This window comes from Ammodytes marinus, assembly GCF_949987685.1.
Source record: "Ammodytes marinus genome assembly, chromosome: 7".
Taxonomy (NCBI): Eukaryota; Metazoa; Chordata; class Actinopteri; order Uranoscopiformes; family Ammodytidae; genus Ammodytes; species Ammodytes marinus.
This window is the reverse complement of record NC_137211.1, coordinates 20,045,856-20,065,798: the sequence shown is the minus strand read 5'-3', so window position 1 is coordinate 20,065,798 and position 19,943 is coordinate 20,045,856. Positions and strand designations below refer to the sequence as shown.

General features: G+C 39.9%; 4 protein-coding genes across 5 annotated transcripts; 3 read left to right on the top strand and 1 right to left on the bottom strand.

The window, feature by feature from the left end:
• Positions 1-632: 632 nt before the first annotated feature.
• LOC307253376 (eukaryotic translation initiation factor 4E type 3-like) lies at positions 633-5,332 on the bottom strand. The gene is made up of 7 exons (XM_080031395.1): positions 4,712-5,332; positions 3,690-3,762; positions 3,080-3,174; positions 2,929-2,989; positions 2,766-2,832; positions 2,467-2,622; positions 633-2,383 (listed from the first exon to the last, which is right to left on the bottom strand). The coding sequence occupies exons 1-7, from the start codon at positions 4,879-4,881 to the stop codon at positions 2,340-2,342; spliced, it is 666 nt and encodes a 221-aa protein (XP_079887521.1). The 5' UTR covers positions 4,882-5,332; the 3' UTR covers positions 633-2,339.
• On the top strand, positions 5,322-10,539 carry LOC307253375 (serine/threonine-protein phosphatase 4 regulatory subunit 2-like). Of its 2 annotated transcripts, XM_080031393.1 has the most exons (9): positions 5,322-5,426; positions 6,148-6,229; positions 6,373-6,543; positions 7,032-7,125; positions 7,244-7,281; positions 7,456-7,530; positions 7,752-7,901; positions 8,504-8,793; positions 9,307-10,539. In XM_080031393.1, exons 1-9 carry the CDS (start codon positions 5,393-5,395, stop codon positions 9,603-9,605), a joined length of 1,233 nt encoding a protein of 410 aa, XP_079887519.1. In that variant the 5' UTR covers positions 5,322-5,392; the 3' UTR covers positions 9,606-10,539. The 2 variants fall into 2 exon arrangements, with proteins under 2 accessions (XP_079887519.1, XP_079887520.1); XM_080031394.1 differs by lacking the exon at positions 7,456-7,530.
• A 2,055-nt stretch (positions 10,540-12,594) lies between these two features.
• Positions 12,595-14,348, top strand: LOC307252897 (guanylyl cyclase-activating protein 2-like; the record flags this gene model as incomplete). Its single annotated transcript, XM_080030721.1, is given in 9 exon segments — positions 12,595-12,663; positions 12,667-12,669; positions 12,671-12,729; positions 12,731-12,800; positions 13,370-13,483; positions 13,486-13,515; positions 13,653-13,758; positions 13,941-14,021; positions 14,344-14,348. Coding segments are annotated over 9 exon segments (537 nt in total).
• Positions 14,349-15,058: 710 nt separating this feature from the next.
• On the top strand, positions 15,059-16,767 carry oard1 (O-acyl-ADP-ribose deacylase 1). Its single transcript, XM_080030679.1, has 6 exons — positions 15,059-15,145; positions 15,261-15,330; positions 15,505-15,670; positions 15,950-16,008; positions 16,114-16,226; positions 16,346-16,767. The coding sequence occupies exons 2-6, from the start codon at positions 15,292-15,294 to the stop codon at positions 16,491-16,493; spliced, it is 525 nt and encodes a 174-aa protein (XP_079886805.1). The 5' UTR covers positions 15,059-15,145; positions 15,261-15,291; the 3' UTR covers positions 16,494-16,767.
• The last annotated feature ends 3,176 nt before the right edge of the window (positions 16,768-19,943 follow it).

Here is a 19,943-nt window from a genome sequence, read left to right as displayed (position 1 = left end):
ACTATCTACATGCAATTACAGTCACTGTAAGGGTAAGAGAAGGTCTGTACAATGAGATAATATCCTTATGCCGTTGTAGCCTTCTTGTAAACAATTTCTTCATGTCCTGATGCAGCCACAAGAGGGACACATATTCCTTAAACCTGTCATGAAATGGTGGCTTCCAAATCCTGCAGTAGGCATGTGCATGAAGGTATGACATTAAGGCCTTTTAATGTGTTAGTTAAACATATACTGTATAGTCAATATAGTGCCCATGGCCAATTACCTTGCAGTTATTAAGATGTTGTAAAATGAGATATCTATTTCTGCAGATTTAATTAGTTTTTTGCTCCTCGCGTTAATTGAGAATTTGCTAAAATCTTCTCAGTGTAAATGAAAAATTAGAGAAAAAGAATTAATGCACACATAATCTAACAGCAGACTTTGGAAGATTTTCAAGCAATGCACAGCCTGAAGTTGAAAATCTGCCAGAACTTTCTAGAAATACAGGGTTTGAAAGGTCAATGTGATGTATTCTTTTTTTTTATTAAGTGCAGCATTGATATTCTCAGAACATGTTACAGCCATATAGACTGTAGGTTATAGGAAGGACTCCGGACAGCAGAAGATGAAAGTTTAGGTGTCTTTATTTCTTAAACACGTGTAAAAATGAATAGAGAAACATGATTATGTAAAGGTCCAACATGCTGAAAACAGATGACATTCGTAACCGCTGGTAAACACAAGGCACCATCCAAGATCAACAATCGGTTACAAGGTCTGAGAACTGACGTGTCAACCGTGTATGTGCAAAGGGTACAGTATTGTTCTCTTGTCCTGCTTACAACATTACACAAACAACACAAGCATGAAGGGAGCATAAAGCAAGTTCGGCAAAGGCCATCTTAAAACGTCCTCCTCCTGTGAATATTCTTTTGCAGAGACATTTGATTTGACTGAGACATAAAAGCAGCAGTCTATACCATTTCTCTTTGGGGATGAATACAATAATGATCTACTCCATAGCTACAGTATGTAGAACTGACCTCAAATGTCTGTATAATGGTACCAGTATAATCTGCTCTGCTCTATGCATAATGGTTAATTTTCCTAAATTTCAACATTCCCCAAACATGATTCTCAATAACCCAAATACAGCGTTTGCATTATTAAACCACAGAAGAAGAAAAAAAACTTTAGATTTTTAGAGACACTGATTTTTTTTGGAAGTAAACCATCTCTGATTAACTTGGATAATACAGATTTGACCCTGCTGCAATGGTTGTGTCACTTGACCATACACCCACGATTTGTATAATGCACTAAAAAAACCCTGTCTTTGGTGTCCCTCCCTGTGACAGCTTTCTGTATGTCATACCTCTATTGCCATTTTATTCTGGGGCCAATGTTATCCACAAAAGTAGGTTTCACATATTTGATTTTAACACAGGTCATATGAACACATAACAAATACATAATTTTTATTTTGTCATCTACACTGTACTCTATAAGGAAACTACAAAAAGGTGACACAAAACCAAAGTCAATTTGGTCTTACACACACAGTGAGAAACAAAGTGCTTGATTTAGGACAGATGTGTAAACCAAATTACAACCACAACACTCAAAATTCTACAGAATAAAAACGATTGCATATATTTCTCAGCATACTCATGATGTTTAATGTGTACTAAGTTCGTTATTGTAACGACAACATGTGTTTTTCACAATCCACTCATGTCCTAAAGAGTAAAATTAAACAAACAAGTATAAAAAGATGTGCAATTGTCTGCTCATATGCTTGAAATACAGCATACTAAACACTTAAGTTCTCCAGTATAGGCAACAGTATTTTGACTGTAACATACAAAACAGAAAAAGAGCTAACTAGAAAAGCCTTGTGAAGATACAAGATTGGCTTTGTGGGACTTCGCCTCCACTTAGATCCAAAAATGAGATTTCATTCAAATGCCTACCTTTTATTTGTGCTAATGGAACGGCGCTAACTATGATAGATTACACCTAAAACTGTACATGATCTGCTGTTCTTGTTTTCAAATTTTGCAGTATAAAAACGATACAAACACTACAATAGGTAAAATCAAAGTAAATCGATTTTCGATTCAGACTAAAATAAAAGTTTATTTTTGGATAATATTATGAATGACTGTAGTGCTCAGAAGATGGGAAATTCCATTCTTTGTGAGTCATAATACAGGGGCTACATTTTGAGGTAATTTAGCAATTAAGAACTCGACTGCTTCAAAATATGCCCAAATATTATCCAAAACATGTTGAAATCACAAAAAAACAAAAACAAACATATGTCTGGGGGGTCTCTGATGTGCAAAAATGTGCTAATGTCTTCGGCCACCTTCAAAAGCGTGGTGCTCCATATGTGCTGAAATATGAGCACAAAGAACAATTACTCACACTTCAAGGTGTTGGAATCAGTCCTTTGTATATATCAAGAAAAAAACTCACGTTTGTAGAAGACAGCTTTAAAGGGTGTTTGTGGAAGGAGCTCATTGATCCTTCCTATGACGTTTGACTCGTTAGCAAAGGAGGCGTTTCCATTCCAGACCTGAAATACATCCTCTCTTTCTCTCACACTGACGCTGACCCCGACTACTTCATCCTCTACGAGAACAGCAACGCAGAATGGGGTTAATGCATTTCAGACTTACAATGCCATGCTATTCATTTAAAAATTAGATGCTGATTTTAATTTTTCTAGACCTAAATTCACCGCGTTTTCCACATAACTCAATCAAGAAATTCACCTGAGGCACAATAATCAATGAACTGTTCTCCAATTGTAGCCAACAGCAACTCCTTCCACACAGCAGACTGTCAATAAGAAGAAAAACGTGTTAAATAGTCATATATGCTAATAATAACACTGATTAGCCCAATACATACTTAAATTGATGATATATCACTTACAGTGCATTCTTTGGGTACTTTCATTTTCCAAACCCCACCTTTAGCATTGCTTTCTTCTTCCCTGTGTAGGCAACATTACCCAAACCCATTAATAAAAACAGCTTCAAAATCTATGAACACATGATTGCATTTATCTTAAATTTAAACTTACCAGAGTGGTTTCCTTTCACCTCTCATCAGATGATAGCTACATCTCAGTGGCAGGTTGGAGACGCTGGGTATGTTGTTGTAAACCCGCCAAAAGTTCTACACCAGTGCCAAGGTGGAAGAGGAAATAGGTTTATTTTATTGAACCATTTACTGACACAGGGAGTAAAAAACACTTGTTCCTGTTAATATTTCACATTTGTTAGGGTGCCAATGGTCTTTTCCTTATTGCTTTGAACTAAACTATTTTATGAATCCTTATTCAACATGGCTGACCTGTGGTTAAGGATTGATGAAGGACATGAGTTATCTTGCATCCTGCTATAATCACTATGATAAATTATTACACTTTATGTTTGTGCATCGACAAAACCCGCTTACTACATAGTCATAGCTCTCCAAACTCTTGTTTGTTTTGGCACATGACAACAAACATCTTGAAAATGCTGCGTGTAGTGCTACTGAACATCAGGAAGATGATGCGGTTTGACCTGTATCTTGGCATGCATTGTTAGTACAGATGTCTTAATCAAAGCTTGGCTGTGGTGGCCTTGGTGGATTCTCCACATACTGTATTGATTTAAGTGTAAATAAGAAAAACCTGCTCATCTTACCTGGACAGACTCCACAGTGTAGATTTTCTTCAGGTTTGACTCACATTCAGCTGCTGTTGTTCCTGGTAGAGATCTGGAGAGAAAAAAAGGATGAAGACATTTGATGAAATTCAGTTTATTTTATTTTCCTCTTCAAATAGTACAAGCTTCAAACATTTTCTAAATACATTTCTGTCATTATTAAGACAGGTTTCCCTGACTTGCCCTCTGTCCTGTGAGCAGACAGTCTGGGAGGTGGGGGGGGGGGGGGGGATCAGATGACAAACACGCCAGTACACAGTAAACAGCCCTGACCCCGTTTGAGCACAGCACCCTCTGACTTTTACACTCGGTGGATGACCATTGATGCTTGCGTAACCAACCCACTTGTGTTTAAATAAGGCGATATTATTAAACATTCATTTTTAAATAACTATTATTAATCTTTAATGTGGGCCTTTTCATTGGCTACAGCTATGGAAAGTTTGAGCTCAGCTTTGAGTCCAAAAATCCAACAGTAAGTATATGTGCTCCATTGAATGACTGACAGCAGGCACGTGGGCAGTGACAACAGGTTTTCTTTTAACAAGAACACGTGAGCACTGCATGCATGGTCATTAAATAAAATAAGTAGGCTAAATAAACCAGATAAGGCAGGTGAACTCCAACTGACCTTGTCTGAAATCAAGTCGAGTCATTATATGTAGCTAGCTTGACATAAAAACACAATTTTCTGTTGTTTTTGATGCTTCCAAGTAGGCTACAGGACTTTGCGTAGCCTACTGTATGTAGGTCACACAGAAAACAAGCGGCCAGGAAGGCTGCATCAACCCTTATTTGTTGTCATGTTATTCAAGCGAGTTATGAAACACAAAAAGACTCTGAAAAACATACCTATATAATGTGTGTTTATCTGTGTTGACTTACTGGAGGCATGGTAGAAGCATATTTGTTCTCTACAAAGAAAGATTTCACCTCCTTGACACTGGCTAAAGATTAGGCTATAACAATATAACAAAGCAGGAAAACAAGCAGGGTCTTACCTATCAAGCCAGAAAGTCCACGGAGAATGTAAAGGCAGATTGAGGATTTCATTGTTATTAGAAATAATTTCCAAATCTCTGTCGTTGAGGTGAATGTTGTGATCCAGACTGGATGGCGAGGATGATGATGATGATGATGTGCTCATCTGTAACGCAGCTAGTTCTGCCATTATTACCGCTGAAAAAATCCGAACCTCTTGGACAAAAACTAGAAGATCTCTCGTGCAGATTGGTTTTCTCTATCACTGGGGTCTGTTATGGTTATATATAGCCTATATAGGATCGTTAGGTAAAATGAACCCAGATCAGCTGCTGACTCATTGGTCGCTTCACCGGTTTGCGCTGTCACAAGAGAAAAAAGCCATGACGCCCGCTGACCGACTTCGGCATCCAGACTGCACCAGACCTATCTCGAAGTTGGTGTCACTTCAGTCCACTCCTAACAAGTCTCAACTATAAATATAATTGTTTGCGCTGTAAGAAAACCCCCACCTCAATTCTGGCGACTCATTCCCCTGCAACAAGGGGGGGCAGGTTCGTTGTTGTTGTTGTTAACTGGAACGCATCTTCCGCAAGCGCGAATGTCATTGCAGACATGCGCAGTCGTCCTCGCTTTGTTGGGTTGCTACCGTTGCTACCTGCTAACTAGCAAGTATTTCCTGCCTGTGACTGGACACAGCTATGGACACCGACGCGCTATTGGAAGCGTTTCAAGGCAATGTTTAACAGTTATCCAAATGAATGACTTATTAGCGACTAATTTTTGACAGTTGTGTGGACACCCCAAAGCAAAAATCTCGTTTGTTTGCTAACTACGCTAACGTTGCGTTACTTAGCTTACTGACAGCGATTTGCGCTTAGAAGAGGCAACCTGGGATAAACTTATGTATAGCTGCTTGGCCTAGCTATAGTTCAATATTATTGTCAACAAAGAAACGAGTAGCTCACACCTAACACTTTTGACCCAGTTTTTTCCTGTTCTGATATTTGTAGGTTATGTAAGCAGCTAGCTGAGTAACGCTACAATAAACATGCTAATTTCCTAACTTTTACATACACTTTCCAGTTAGTTGGCTGAATTTGACGTTTGACTATTATGATGTTGTTTCGTTTAACCTGATTTCTCTCCCGTTGAGGATAATTTCACCGTCCACAGCTGATTATTAACACATGAAAATCACTTTATCATTATACCATCGGAAGTTTAATGTCCCAGATGTTGCCTGAAACTAAAGGGGATAAGGGGATGTTAACTGTTTTCAAGAATACCCAGAATACAATGTTCTCCAATGGTCGTTGCTTGGTTACATTTTAAACACTTTCCACTTTAGGTTAAGGTTCATGCAGGTCGTTTGGGGTAAATTATGTTTGCTGTTTGGATTAAGGTTACTGTCAATGAGCTAATCTTTGCGTTTTTTTCATGTGGGCCTTTACAGATTTTGAGAAGAAAGGCAACAACGAGACCTGTCCGGTTCTAGAGCAATTCTTGTGTCATGTTGCTAAGACGGGTCAGCCTATGTGAGTAAAACCCAAAGGCTTTGTGCAAACATTAAAACGTGTGCTATCTTCACACACAACAATTATGATATCAAGTGAAAGTCAAATTGTAAAATCCTTGTGTGTTTAACATGTATTACCTATTTTTTTCCAATCTCTTCCAGGATCCCGTGGTCCCAGCTCAAAACCTATTTCATGTTTAAGTTGGAAACAGTCATGGATGATTTCCAGGCTTCAACACCTGAACATAGAACACCACACAATCCCAATGTGGAGAATGTTCCCTTTGAAGAGATGAAAAAGAGGATCTTAAAAATGGTGGATGGTTACAATGGGTGAGTCAAGCAGATAAATAGCCACTTTGTAAAACTACGAACACACACACACATTCTTCCACACACAAAACTAAACAAGTGAACAGTTCAGTTGCATTTATCCACCAATGCCTGTGCACACCATTATAAGAGTTCTAATTTGCTGCTTGTTATCAGTTGAATGAAAACTTAACCAAAAGCCATTCAAAACTGACCTTCAGGGCCTTCAGAGTTTTTAGTAATGGGTTTGACCGAAAGTTACTCAACATGTTTGTCTATAGGGACCCAATACCGATACTGGATCGGATCGGACCCATCCCTATTTGTGTACTATCCCAAATATACTATATATGTCCCATATTGATGGAATTAGAAGTTTTTTTCTCATTCAGCTAGTCTTACCAGATTTGGCAAAGTGAGTGTTGATCCAACTGGCTGTGAGACGGCTATGTGGGGACTCCCACAATATAATAATATATCCTGAATATATATATTGAAATCTTTTCCAGTGTCCCATTCACTATCCAGCGTCTATGTGAACTCCTCACGGACCCCAAGCGCAACTATTCAGGAACAAACAAGTTTCTCATGGGTTTAGAAAAGGTGAGCACTACTGTGTGTAAAAGTCCAAATAACGTAATGTTTTCACTCAAAATAAACAGTATTGTGAATGATGTAATCAAATGTAATCCTAATATATATTATTGTGTCTGTATTGCAGAATGTAATGGTGGTCAGCTGTGTATACCCCAATTCAGAGTAAGTGCATTAGCTGTGAAGCTTTTTGCTCCCCTTGCTCTGCTGGCTGCAATATTTGTGTTCAGCTGCTTTCAAATGCACATTGACAGCTCCCTTGAATTTGCTTATTCAGTCTCGCCAACAAAGTTACAATTAACTGCCAGTTGTTTTTGTGCCTTTCTACTTCTTTTGAAGGAAAAATGGGGCATCCAGTGTAAACAGAATGAATGGAGTGATGTTCCCTGGTAACTCCTCTCTATATTCAGACAGGTGGGAGCCACATACTTGTCAGTGATTGACTTCCACAATTTAAAAAATTGCCTCACACACTAGCAGGTGGAAAGTAAAATGAGTTTAGAGCCAAATATACAACAATCAACAAGGCGTTAGTAAGAGTAGCTTTGTATTGCCGTCAGTTTGGGACTTTTTCTGATTTGCCATATTGAGATATGACTTGCGTAAGAAATGGTTATTTCCTTTTTGTTCTGCAGTCGAAATGTAAATGGACCAGACACACCAAAACCTCTCACCAGACCAAAGCTATCATTTCGAACTTCGCTTTCGACCAACGGGCTCCCTGACTGTCCAGTCAGTAAAGAGCCTCGACCAACCACAGAGAAGGTGGAGGAGGACCGTATCAGGTAATTGAAATAAGTATGATGCATTTGTGGCACTGTGAGTGAGTGTTTAGTAGCCGGGCGAGACCAGCCGGATCTTGCGGGAGCGTCACATACGTTACTCTCCCAAAGATCAGTCTGGCATTTCTTCAGTCTTCATGGGGTAGAGCTGTCCTTTAATGGAAGGCATCCCTGATTGGTTCATGTAGTTGTCAATCTAGCCTCCAGTCAGACTGGGCCCTCCCCACTTTCTGTCTGTTATTGAATGCAGCCCCTGATTGGTTCTTGTAGTCAACGTCATCATTGATCAAAGAATGAGCTTTTGAGATATGGCTGGTCTCATGAGGCTAGCTTCAGGACTATGTACCAATCAGAAGATGCGTTTTACTTTGAAGGATTGGCCATTTTTTGGTGGGCTCCTCCCTCTAGAGATTGTGAGAAATGCCAGACTGACCTGCGGGAGAGAACCAAATGCCAGCTCAATATCGGGCTGGTCTCGCCAGGCTAAGTGTTTTTAGTGAGTCGTCTCAAATGCAGATATCTGTCCAGCCCAGATATTACCTCGATACGCATTTTAAAAAGTAATACACATGAGCTGCTTTTGATTGCATTTGTTGTTACTGCAGTGATTTCTCATTATCGGAGGGTGAAATATCACCAAACAGCGGGACAAAGAACAAACATTCTGTGGAGGAGGAGGATGAGGAAGAGGGGGATTCCGATTCGGATAAGCATGAGGTGAAGAGGCTCAAGTTTTATGAGGAAGAGGATGAAACGGGAAGTGAAGGAAAAGAGTCACCCTGCCCTAAAGGGTCAGAGAGCTTGTCGGAAACACCCGAGTTTTCAGAAGACCCTCGCACTCAAGACAACAACAGTGGGCTATCTTGTGAGACACCTACTGTGTCAGAGGATCACGGTAAGTGTTAACTCATCTCCACTTGGGCTTACGTATTTGAGTGTTTCAGTACCACCTCTGTAAATACAGTATTATGTGTGGTTTGAATGCACTGTTGAACAACACTGTTGATCGTTTTGAGGTCGAGTTGCATTGTATGTGGCAGGTCTTTGAAAAGGGAGAAGAACTATTTTTTGGACACTATTAGACAAACCTAACACTTAATTAGAAGCATATGGACTATATAAAAGAGATTGAACCATATTCAGGCTATGATTCAGATGTGTTTTATAGTATGCACACATCTAATGGAACAGATGAAAGGATTTCCCTTTGGGGATGAACCTCGTATTTATCTATCAGATGCTGAGTGCTTGATTTTAAGCTGATTCTCTGGTTTCAGCTTCTCAAATGTCTATGTATTTTGGAAAACTGAATATTTTATAGAATATAAAAGTGAATATTCTTTTGGACTGTTGATTGGACAAAAATAAGACATTTGTAGTTTACGTAATGTTGTTCACTGTTCCTCAGAACCCAGTAGCAGCACGCAGACAAACCCTTCTGAAAGGGAACAAGACTCGTCTGATAGGCTAGATGACCATAGTCTGGACAATGACAGCGCAATGGATCAACCTGAGCTGTCTGCCTTATCAGAGAAGAGGAAAAGCTTTGAGGAAGAAAATGCAGAGAGCAGCAGCAGTGATGGTGAAAGCCTAACCAGTGACAAGCGGGTCCCCTCCTCTAGTAATTCACCGGACTTGCCAACAGAGGGCACTGCTGACACTTCAAGCAGTGCAAAGACTGCAATAGAGCCAGAGGAGCAGGACTAAACTTGAAGCCCAGACTGCCAACTGACTTTTCTTTTACACTGTATGATACCACACCAAGGGTATATCTGTAGCACTGTGGACCTCTAGACTTCAGGACCTGGAGCGATGTGGACCTCAAGATTCCCCGAAGAAAGATCTTTTTGTCCTCTTCGGTTTTTAACTGAGCAAGGCCACATATCGCCTGGTCTGTAAACTGGAAGGAAATGCTTTAAAGAAGATTATGGAGACTCTGCTTTTTTCACTGTTGACTAAAAGGTTTTTCTAATCTTGTTTTCCTGATTTTTATATGCAAGCGTTAAGATTTAACCTTGTTAACTAATGTATGCAACAATTTAATTATTCTTCATTCATTTGGCATGTATTTCCAAAAAAGACATTTGACAGTCTGATTTGTGTTTTGGCCCAAACATAGTTTTTATTATCTTTTTTATGAATGGGTGTCTGTCCATTTGAATGAGGACACATGCCCTTAAGAATCTAAGGATTCACAGACGTCTTTTTGCTTTTTCTATGAGGCACATACGTTAAATAGTATTTTTTATTAGCATTAAATTGCACTTGTTTGCATTGACCCCCTTGGAGGATGTGGACAATGTCATTTATTTTTGCTTTGACAATGTATGAAGCCAATAATAACACATTAATGCCAGTAGTATCCAGTTTGGGTGGATAGAATTTTGGTTTGGCTAAGGGAAGCCATTTCTCAGTCAAGATCAGAATACAAGATACTTTTACACTTTCTGTATGCCATACCTTTGTTGTACAACTATCCCTTTTGATAGCTTGGATTTTTGCAGTACTCATCTGTAAATCAGTTTTCGTAATACTTGTAATACATGTCCACTGCCTTCGTAGAACTGATGATCGCTGGAAATTGAATGCTTGAGCTTGTATCATTATTCATGGAAAGCAATAAATGCTAACACATTTCAAATGTAGTATGCACAGTTAATATTAATTGAGTTGTTCTTTTAGTCATTAAGTCTTCAGCTGTACTTTGACTTTATCCACCCGTTTACTTACTGCTAGCCATTACAGGGCCACAGGGGGCCTGGAGCCATTCAGAGCTGACTTTCACATGGAGAACGAGCAAACTCCCACTTTAACTTTGACATAATTTGCTGACTCTACGTAACATTCACAAGTAAGCATATCTAAATGAATGGTCCTAAGATGAGAATGGGAGAGGATGATAATCTTTCTGGGTGGTTTTGCTGTGACTTTCAGTACACACATCCATGGGCCCAAGTGAATACATTGTAATAACTTTGAAAATGTCCTGACTTTCCAACTAATAAATAAATAATAATAATAATGTTCCATACTTGAATTTGATCAAAATACATGCAAAGCGATGACATTCCCATCAGCCTCAGTTGACTACTTTTGTGCTTAGTGCCAATTATCAAATGTTTGACTGCTAACACCCTAAACGACCATGGTAAATAAATATGCCTGCAACATCAACATGCTAGCATTATCATTTTAAGTATGCTGCTAATGTTAACATTTATCTTAAGTAACTTCATTTTAATCATGTGAGGAATGGATAACATGCAGTCACGCATCGGATGGTTTTGACACTTCTAATCTAAGATTATCACTATCCCTGTCGTCAGCACATATTGCGGCCCAAGAACGTATTGGGCCAGGCCAAGCTGTAAACAATGGCTATAGTTGTTGCCATAACCAGTGACATTGTGAAAACACATCATTGTTCCCTAATTTCCATTGATTATACTCCTCTGTCTGATACTCAAACAAGGCCAAAAGCTCGCTGGGTGTTTCCAACAATTTCCCAAATGTAATTGCTCTCTTGATGCCTATGTTGTATTGTAATACCCATCATTAGTGAATTAAACACATGCATTACAGGCTTCAGTGAGACTGAAGCAGCCACAAGGCAAATTAAACCTGACAAAAACAAAGTATTGTCAAAATCTAAGCAGCAGTGTCTGAGATATGGCTTGTGTTCTTTCAGAGATGCTGCTGAATCCTACATTTCCCATAATGCATTTTGCTTTATAAGGTAACATGTTCAATGTGTGGTTGGCTTTATTATGTTTAATCTGAGTAAAGAAGAAGCGGCTTGTGGCGGAAAATGTTCTGCCTCTAGATTGATATGTTATGTATAATTGCCCCAGGATCACATCTCCAGGCTCTAAAGACTATTTGTTGTGCAGCTTTATGATATTAAACATACAGCTCTTCCCTTGCACATCATTGTGTACTGTATGCAAAGCCAGGTCAGTCATTATACAGTATACTGGCCATAAGGAGACAGTCAAACTGGTATTTGTTTGTATACAAAGCCATACAGGGGCAGCTACCAACTTCCTTGAGCACATTACACACACCCAAGAGGTAAACACTACAATCTGAGATCACGTAATTATATCTCATATTCCCATTGGAAATATGCTGTTAGCTACGCACCATCCTTCTGGAGTCTATTACAAAGATTTTAATCTTGATGCCCCCACAGGCATTTCAAGGTTACAAATTAGATACATGCCTGCTATGGATTGCTCATGTTTTTTTTATATGTAGATTTAGTATTTCTGTGCTTTTAATTTGTTTTGTCACTGTTTTCTGTGTTATTTTATGTTGTGTGTTGTCCATTCGCAGATAGGTAGAAGCAGGGCCACATGAAAATCCTCTCATGATCTGTCTTTTAACTAATTGCTTTTGACAAGTGCCCATTTCTAATCCCTTATCATGGGATTTGTCACAGTCTGTTTTCTCATCTTCACTTTCAGAGGGGATTTGCCACAATAACAATTAAGCTTGCATGGACTTTTATGTCCTTTTGATAATTTTATTCTTTGCCAATTTGCACAGAGTTTGTCGCAATAATTGGCTAGGTAATTGAGAACTAAAATTTCATGGATCGTTTTATGTAGAGGGAAGCTTTGATAGAGTTACCTATCTCAAACGGTTCCTTGTAATGTAAGAAATCATTTCAGTCTTTGAAGAAAGATAGCCCATAATGGATCAGCACCTGAGCGTGGATAGTGACCCAGACAATGAGATCGATGTGGCAGAGCTGCAGGAATGGTAGGCCCTACAACAAGTTTGTTGTGGAATGCCAGAGTGGAACCCTTTACATGCACAAGTTCAAGGGCTGGAGTTACTGATAACAAGGAGGCCGCGGATTATATTGAAAACATGTTTCAAGCCTTTGACAAGAACGGCGTAAGTAACAGACTTCTGATGTTTGGAGGGAAATGCCTTGTACATACATAGTCACTTGTCACATACTGTATATAGACACTGCACTTGCCACATTATTATTGAGGATTCATTGATTGGAAGCATATGTGACAAATGCAGTTAATGCCAATTCTTGAGCAAATTATTTTCATAGTGTCAGTCAGGCAAAAATGCCAAACATTTACAGGTTCCAGCTTCTGCAATGTGCACATTTGTTGGTTTTTCCTTTAGGAAACTGAATAACGTATCTGAGTACCAGACAAAACAAGCAAGTTGCATATTTAAACTGAGCCCTGGGGAATTACTATGGGCATGTTATGAATGTTTTTGACAGGTTTTTGTCTAAAAATAATCGAGAGATTAATCTGAAAATAATCCCTAGATCCCTACATGTTTCTGAAATGTGAGTATCAAATAATAAGGCTCTTTATATTCTGTCTAGTTTATTGTACTATAGACATTTTGCATTTAAAGTAAAAAAAAACATGTTGCTCATAAATTGCATTTAAGTGGCCTTTCATAACATTTGCTGCTTCTCTTCATGTACACAGGACAACACTATTGACTTTTTGGAGTATGTGGCAACGTTGAATTTAGTCCTGAGGGGTAAATTGGAACACAAGCTTAAATGGACATTCAAAATGTACGATAAAGATGGAAGCGGTTGACAATTGACAAAACCGACCTTCTTGAAATTGTGGAGGGAGGTAATATTTATTATAATTCTATAACTGCATGCAACTATTGATCTGTAAAAAAAACACATTTGAAGATAAATAGGGGACTGTAATGAAATGCAGTGGTCGCTGTAACATCCCCTCTGGTCACTTTCAGTCTATTTATCGACTGAAGAAAGCCTGCCGCGGAGAGCTGGATGAAGAATGTAATCTGCTGACCCCGGACCAAGTGGTATTTGAGCCGGTTGATGAAAATGGAGATGGTGAGTGTTTAGTAAAATGACTCATGAATGATTCAAAAAGCTCTGTGGCTACTTGGTTACTGCAATGGCATTGCGGAGTGTTCATGTAAAAGTGATGTGAATATGAATGTCTTCATTGTTGCGTGTGAATATTGAAAGGGGAAGGTGTGTGTCTCAGTAGTCCCCTTCCTTATCATCCTTAGGGGAGCTCTCTCTGGATGAGTTCATTGATGATGGTGCTCCTGTCTTAGAAGTCACAGGGCTGACTTCTAAGACAGGAGCATGTGGACTACATCCTTCATATTTGACCAGTCATGTTGTGATTTTTTTTTTAAATCTATTGCAGTTTGCATGTACATTAAAAACAATGCTATGGTCATCCTGACAGTGCACTGCTATATTGAACTTGTAAAGGGGCAACTTGTTTATTCACTCTGGGTTACGCTCCACACTTATATAGTCAAGCTATTGAGCAACAGTAGCCTAGTTTCGTTTATTGCAATCTATGGTTTTGTTTTTGAAGGTCTGTGTATGTGTGTAATTTATGGATGCTGAAGATATAGGGGGCTGATGTCTTTTCTTTTTCATTGTGTGACCAACAATCAGTGTAAAACTTATTCCCAAAACATAAACTACCATGGTACACCATCAGAGCGATGTAGGATGGCATACAATGACTAGTACTCTTCTTAGGGTTTTGTGAGCATGTGTGAGATTGATTGACATTTTCCTCAGTCACTGATAATTAATTTTGTTGCACCTGTTAAGACAGGACAATTACTAATTGTATTTAAAACTATTTCATTGGTGTAGCCAAGCTTGATCATTGTAGCTTGGCGCAACTTTAACTTGAATAAACCCTGATGAAACAGAATAGGCGGCCTAATAAAAAAAAACACCTGATGGGTTTTAGAGATCTTTAAATAGCCTACAAGAGTCACAATAAATATAGCCTATACCAATTTCACAATGCGTGTTGTATTGTTGTATAAGTTATAGATGCACTTATTTGAGAAGTGAGAAATAAACCATTTCAAACGTAACTATATTCATAGACATGACATTGAAATGATACACCTTAAAGGAAAATGTGAAGGTTAATAGACAGCTTTGCCATTTTCATAAATCAAATAGTTTTGTTATTAATCATATGAAGAAAAAAAGTGTACAATAGGGGATTTCATAAACAGAATAAGCTATAATAGCCCAGAAACCTAGCATTTTCTGTTTCTGAGGTGCCATTGACTCCCTTTCACCAAATATCCCTACTTCTCGCGAGAGGATAAAACAACTGCGTGGGACTTTCTATTCTGCTGAAAGGTGGTAGGTTCCTTTATAGGTCCATGGGTTTACTGAGCGATACCGGAATTCCTTTTAGTTAGAATTAAAAAGACTGCAACCAGCTGTTGTAAGTTATACAACACACTTCACTGTCGCATGATTTGCTAGCTACAAAGTCTTCTAGCATAGTGTGAATGCCAATAATACGGCATTTGTTTAATTACGACTTGTACCTTGTCAAGAACAAGGGTGCTCTACTCACTGTTATCAACAATGTCGTCCGAACTTCAGAAACCGGTCAACACTGACAAGGTAATAAAGCTTAGGCTACATGAAGCCTACGTGCATTTTATTTCTGTTTTGGCTTTACATGCGATAAAAGGGGTTTTCTGTTATAGTTTCACTTTCCATTCACAACCAGTGTTTATTTCTTGTGCTGTCGTTGCCGCCTACTCACATGGTGTGATGTCGCCCTCTCCTGGACAGCCGGCAGAAGACAGCTGGAGAGTGAATTATATCACCGGGGACCTTTTCGCCTGTGCTGCGGACGAGTCTATGGCCCACTGCATCAGTGAGGACATCCGCATGTCGAAAGGCATAGCAGTCAAGTTCAAGAATATGTTCAAAGGGGTAGACGACTTATGGAACCAGTGTGAGTCAGACCTTTTAATTAAAATGAATCAAGAGTGAACTGTGAACATGTTTTTTCATTTTGGGTGTATTGATTCCCGGGCAGAAAGAAACTGGGTTAGTCTATTGAAAATGATCCTTAATTTATACAATAGTTAGAAATATGTGTTACTCACAATTTAGCGTAAATCTGCTAGACTAATTGTTCTCTCATATTTCTCTTATATCTTCTTTATTGTCTGGATTTGTTGGGATTTTCATGTATCTTGTCACATTATATTATCTGTTTATAACCAAACAGATAAGCTTGCAGGACAGTGTGCTGTACTGAAAAGAGAACAACGTTTTGTCTACTATCTGGTAAAGTTGTAACTGTTGATTCAAATTCTCTCCTATGCCAATAAAAAATAAAATAAAAAACATAGTCGTTGTTTATATTATTGATTTCCTGCTATTTTATTGCAGATCACAAAGAAAAAGGCCGGCGAAAAACCGACCTACAGCAACCTGGAAGGGAGCCTGAAGGAAATGAAGGTGCACTGTTTAGCGAACGGCGTCACAAGGATATCAATGCCTCGGTTTGTATGATTCCCAGTCGTATGGTGATTCAAAATATGATCTGTGTTAGGTTATGTTACGATCTTTGTTAGATTATGTTACTGTTACAGTAACACTCCTATTTTTCTCTCTTTATCAGTATTGGTTGTGGCCTGGATCAACTGCAGTGGGAAAGAGTGGAAGAGATACTGGAACAGGTTTTCAGAGACACAAACATCTCCATCACAGTCTACAGTGTTCCTGAGACAGCAGAGGCCACCGTGACGAAGGGAAAAAGGCGCAGATGAATGATGCAAGAGTTTGTCTATTGTGATATTCAGTTAATGCATTGCTCTGTATTATTCTATGAAGACATGGGAATAAATTGTACTTTTTTGCACATCAAACTCAACAACACTCTTTTGTTGTAGATAGATACATAGGACACATTTCTAGGGATCATTTCTTATTCATTATTTGTAGGCACCTCTGAAATCACCAAGTGATGCGTCCAAAACATGCTGATCTAGACGTTATTGTTAAATCCAGGGATTTGAACACCTGCCCCTTCTGCTCTAACATTACACCAGGACGTTGAGCCCATAATATCAGGTATAGACTCTTTATTTTCCCATTCAACCACCAGGCAATTGCCTTTTTGTTTGAGCAAACAGTGTATTTGCATTTCTCGTGGTCATCATAGAACTTCTAGAGTGCTCATTGTAGTCTCTGCAGATGGTTGATGTATTGTATAAACAAGCATTGATCCGCTCGGTTGATAATGCAGCCGGGACACTTTGGAAGGGAACCAGATGTGGGAACCTGACACCACAGAGTCAATTCCACTCGTCATCTTTTTTTCTCTAGTATGGAAAAGCCTTTTAACTCACAATGAAACTGAAGTGGGAAGCAGATAGTTAATACTTGACAAATCTCCATTCAAAGCAGGCTATTATTACATTAGTTTGATTAACTACTCCCAACTAAAGGGGGCTGCATTTAATGATTTGACGCCGTGTACTTCAAGTGTGAGTAATTAACATAAACCTCAGCAGCAGCAGGCAGCGGTAGCAGCAGGGAGACTGTAGAAAAAGAAGACAGAGGCAGACTAGTTTTGCAGACTGTGTGACCCTCCCACACTCTGCTCTCGGGCACCTTCAATAATTCATGAGAGGAAGGGCATAAACCGCTGTACACTGCGGCTGCCTGCCCATTCCAAGCCCCCCCTTCCTCCAGCCCATATATCATGACTGGCTGGAGGACTGTACTTCAGCATCACTGCAACCAACCCCCACTCTCCTCTCTTCTCCTCCTCCTCCTCTTCCTCCCTTTCTCCCATCCCCCCCTTCTTGCCTGCCTGGCAATTAGACTGCACACTGCAGCAGAAGAGCCACCTAGCTCGCGCTGCAGTGTGAGTGCATGGAAATCTCTTGCCTCAGTGTGCAGCAGCATCCAAATAAGCCCCCACCCCAATCTAAATATGGCCCAAAATATGTATTTTTTTTTGTTCTAGTGCAGCTTTCGGCTCGTCCCAACACCACCACCGCGGTCCACTGATTCAACCTCCTATGCTCTCCCTCATTCCCACTCACTCACTCTCTCACTCACTCATTCACTCACTCTCTCTCTCTCTCTCTTCTCCCCCATCCCCACACCCTCCCCCTGTCCTCCATCTCCTTTTTTTCTCTTTGCACGATGCGTATGAAATTGCACAGCTCAGCATTCTTCTCCAAAGGCACTTAGGGGGAAAAAAAGAAAAGAAAAAAAAGAGATGAGCTTGTGCACCACATAACTGTCCCCCCAACTACCAATTAAAGAAGGGAGCTTATGTTATTGAAGAGCAGCTTAGCCAATCAGGAGGCAGCGCAGTCAAAGGAGCAGCAGAGCGAGTGGGCAAGAGGAGGAAAGGAAAAAAAACTGCAGTGTGTGTGAGTGTGTGTAGTTTTTTTGCCATCCCTCCCCTGAGCAGATCTTTATCAATTTGTGTACTTCAGTCTTGGGGTTGCGTTTGAATGGGTGTCTGTGTGTGTGCATGTGGCAGAGTTTACAGGAGGACAGAGTAAAAGGTGTGTCTTGTGGGCTCTTGTAGTTCAGACTTGTTCATTCTGAAACTGGAAATAAGACAAAGTAAAGGGGGGATTGATTCTTTTTCTCTCTATCTCAAAGTGTCTCGGAGCCTGTGGAGAAGGGGGGAGAGCTTCGCATCCGGAGGAGAGCAAACTGCACAGAAGGTAAGCAGCTATACGTCCTCCTCTTACTAGAGGAATGCTGTTTTAGTTTTACACTTCTGAAGTAGTTTTTGTCTTCTTTGTCAAAGTATCTTCTGGCTTTTCTGCCCCTCTTCATTTGTCTTTCACATGTTTTCACATCTAAATATATGCATGGATTTGCACTTTGAAGGTTTTCTCGCGTTATAAAGACTTGACAGCAACGCAGAGAGGGAGATGCAGAGGAAGAGGGAGGGAGGGAGGGGGAAGGTTAGTGCGGGACTCCCTGATGCTTCTAGGCAAGTTTCTGTGCACACGGTTCTCTAGTGCTGCAGTATCCCATTACATGCCTGCTTCAGCATCCAGCCAGTGCAGGGCAGAGCAATCCCAAAACCATCCCCCAGCTTAAATGGCTGTTTTTTTTCTTTATCTTATTTTCATTTGAACTTATTTGTTATCCCCGTTTGGGATAAGAGGTTAAGTTTTGTCCCTCACAGTGTAAATTCAGGGCACACTGATAAGCCCAGCGTGGCAAAAAAAGAGAGACTGCTGCAGCCCCCTTTTTTATAGTTTTGTCGTGCATGCTCTCATTGTGTATTCTGCGTGTCGTCGGGGGTCGCTTTGATAACAGATTGAATTGGCTCCGGTAGCGTTTCTAGCCCGGTGATGAGTTTAGTTTTATCCAGTGTTGTGGGACTTCCTTTAGTCAGAGATTGCAGCAAAAGTAGGCTTTCTGATTGGGCGAACTACTGAATGCAGTGCACAAAAAGTAGAAAGAAAATAAACAAATATGATCATGTCTGTGTACTAATTACACACTAAATATGTGGTTCATCATTCTTTTACAATTAGATCAAGCAGCAGAGTAAAGTGAAGCTTCGCTTACAGTGATTCTACACATTTAAAAAAAATTCTCAGCGTGCAATCTTTTTCAGCTTTGTGTAAGAACATTCACGGCTAATCTAGTGCATCCTTGTTTGGAAGTGTGACCTTCATCCTTTGTGAATGAGGATATGATACTGTCCAGCAGTGGGCAGTGTGTGTTTCCTCTGCTGAAAAATGTCTGTGGACGCTGGCCCTGCTGCAGAATGGAAGGAAATATGGACTTAGTGCATTTTGTGTGGGCACGCTGAAAGGCGTCGTTACACAGGATAAAGAGTACAGTTTGTCCTGATGTATTCTTATCACTTGGGAGGAGAAAGAAAGGGCTGATACCTTTTAACCCTTTACATAGTAGATAATGAGCACGATACATACTCAGACCTGTGAAGAATCACTGATCCCACGAGCTGGGTTTTAATTATTCAACATTGAGTTAAATATGGGGATAAGGAAGAGGGGCTGGGAGAGGGGAAATGGAATTAATTTCAGCACCATGGACAGCTCAGAGCAAAGGCTTTTCGATAAGCGCTTCATTCAAATAGTTTGAAGCCAAACGTTGATGAGTAATGAGGGTTGAATGACAGTTTCAGGCAAAGCCAGTGGCATGATAGATTGTCCGGCTGTACACATTTCAAACTCCCTCTTTGATATAGCAGTCGGCTGTGCTCA

Excerpts from the sequence above, each read along its gene's own strand:
- oard1 (XM_080030679.1), top strand. The coding sequence starts at position 15,292 with ATGTCGTCCGAACTTCAGAAACCGGTCAACACTGACAAG. Across the intron at positions 15,331-15,504 it reads AACCGGTCAACACTGACAAG|CCGGCAGAAGACAGCTGGAG; the intron begins GTAATAAAGCTT and ends TCTCCTGGACAG. Across the intron at positions 16,227-16,345 it reads ACAAGGATATCAATGCCTCG|TATTGGTTGTGGCCTGGATC; the intron begins GTTTGTATGATT and ends TCTCTTTATCAG.
- LOC307253376 (XM_080031395.1), bottom strand. The coding sequence starts at position 4,881 with ATGGCAGAACTAGCTGCGTTACAGATGAGCACATCATCATCATCATCA. Across the intron at positions 2,990-3,079 it reads GGTGAAAGGAAACCACTCTG|GGAAGAAGAAAGCAATGCTA; the intron begins GTAAGTTTAAAT and ends TTGCCTACACAG. Across the intron at positions 2,833-2,928 it reads AAGTACCCAAAGAATGCACT|TCTGCTGTGTGGAAGGAGTT; the intron begins GTAAGTGATATA and ends TCTTATTGACAG.
- LOC307253375 (XM_080031393.1), top strand. The coding sequence starts at position 5,393 with ATGGACACCGACGCGCTATTGGAAGCGTTTCAAG. Across the intron at positions 6,230-6,372 it reads GCTAAGACGGGTCAGCCTAT|GATCCCGTGGTCCCAGCTCA; the intron begins GTGAGTAAAACC and ends AATCTCTTCCAG. Across the intron at positions 7,126-7,243 it reads TTCTCATGGGTTTAGAAAAG|AATGTAATGGTGGTCAGCTG; the intron begins GTGAGCACTACT and ends TCTGTATTGCAG.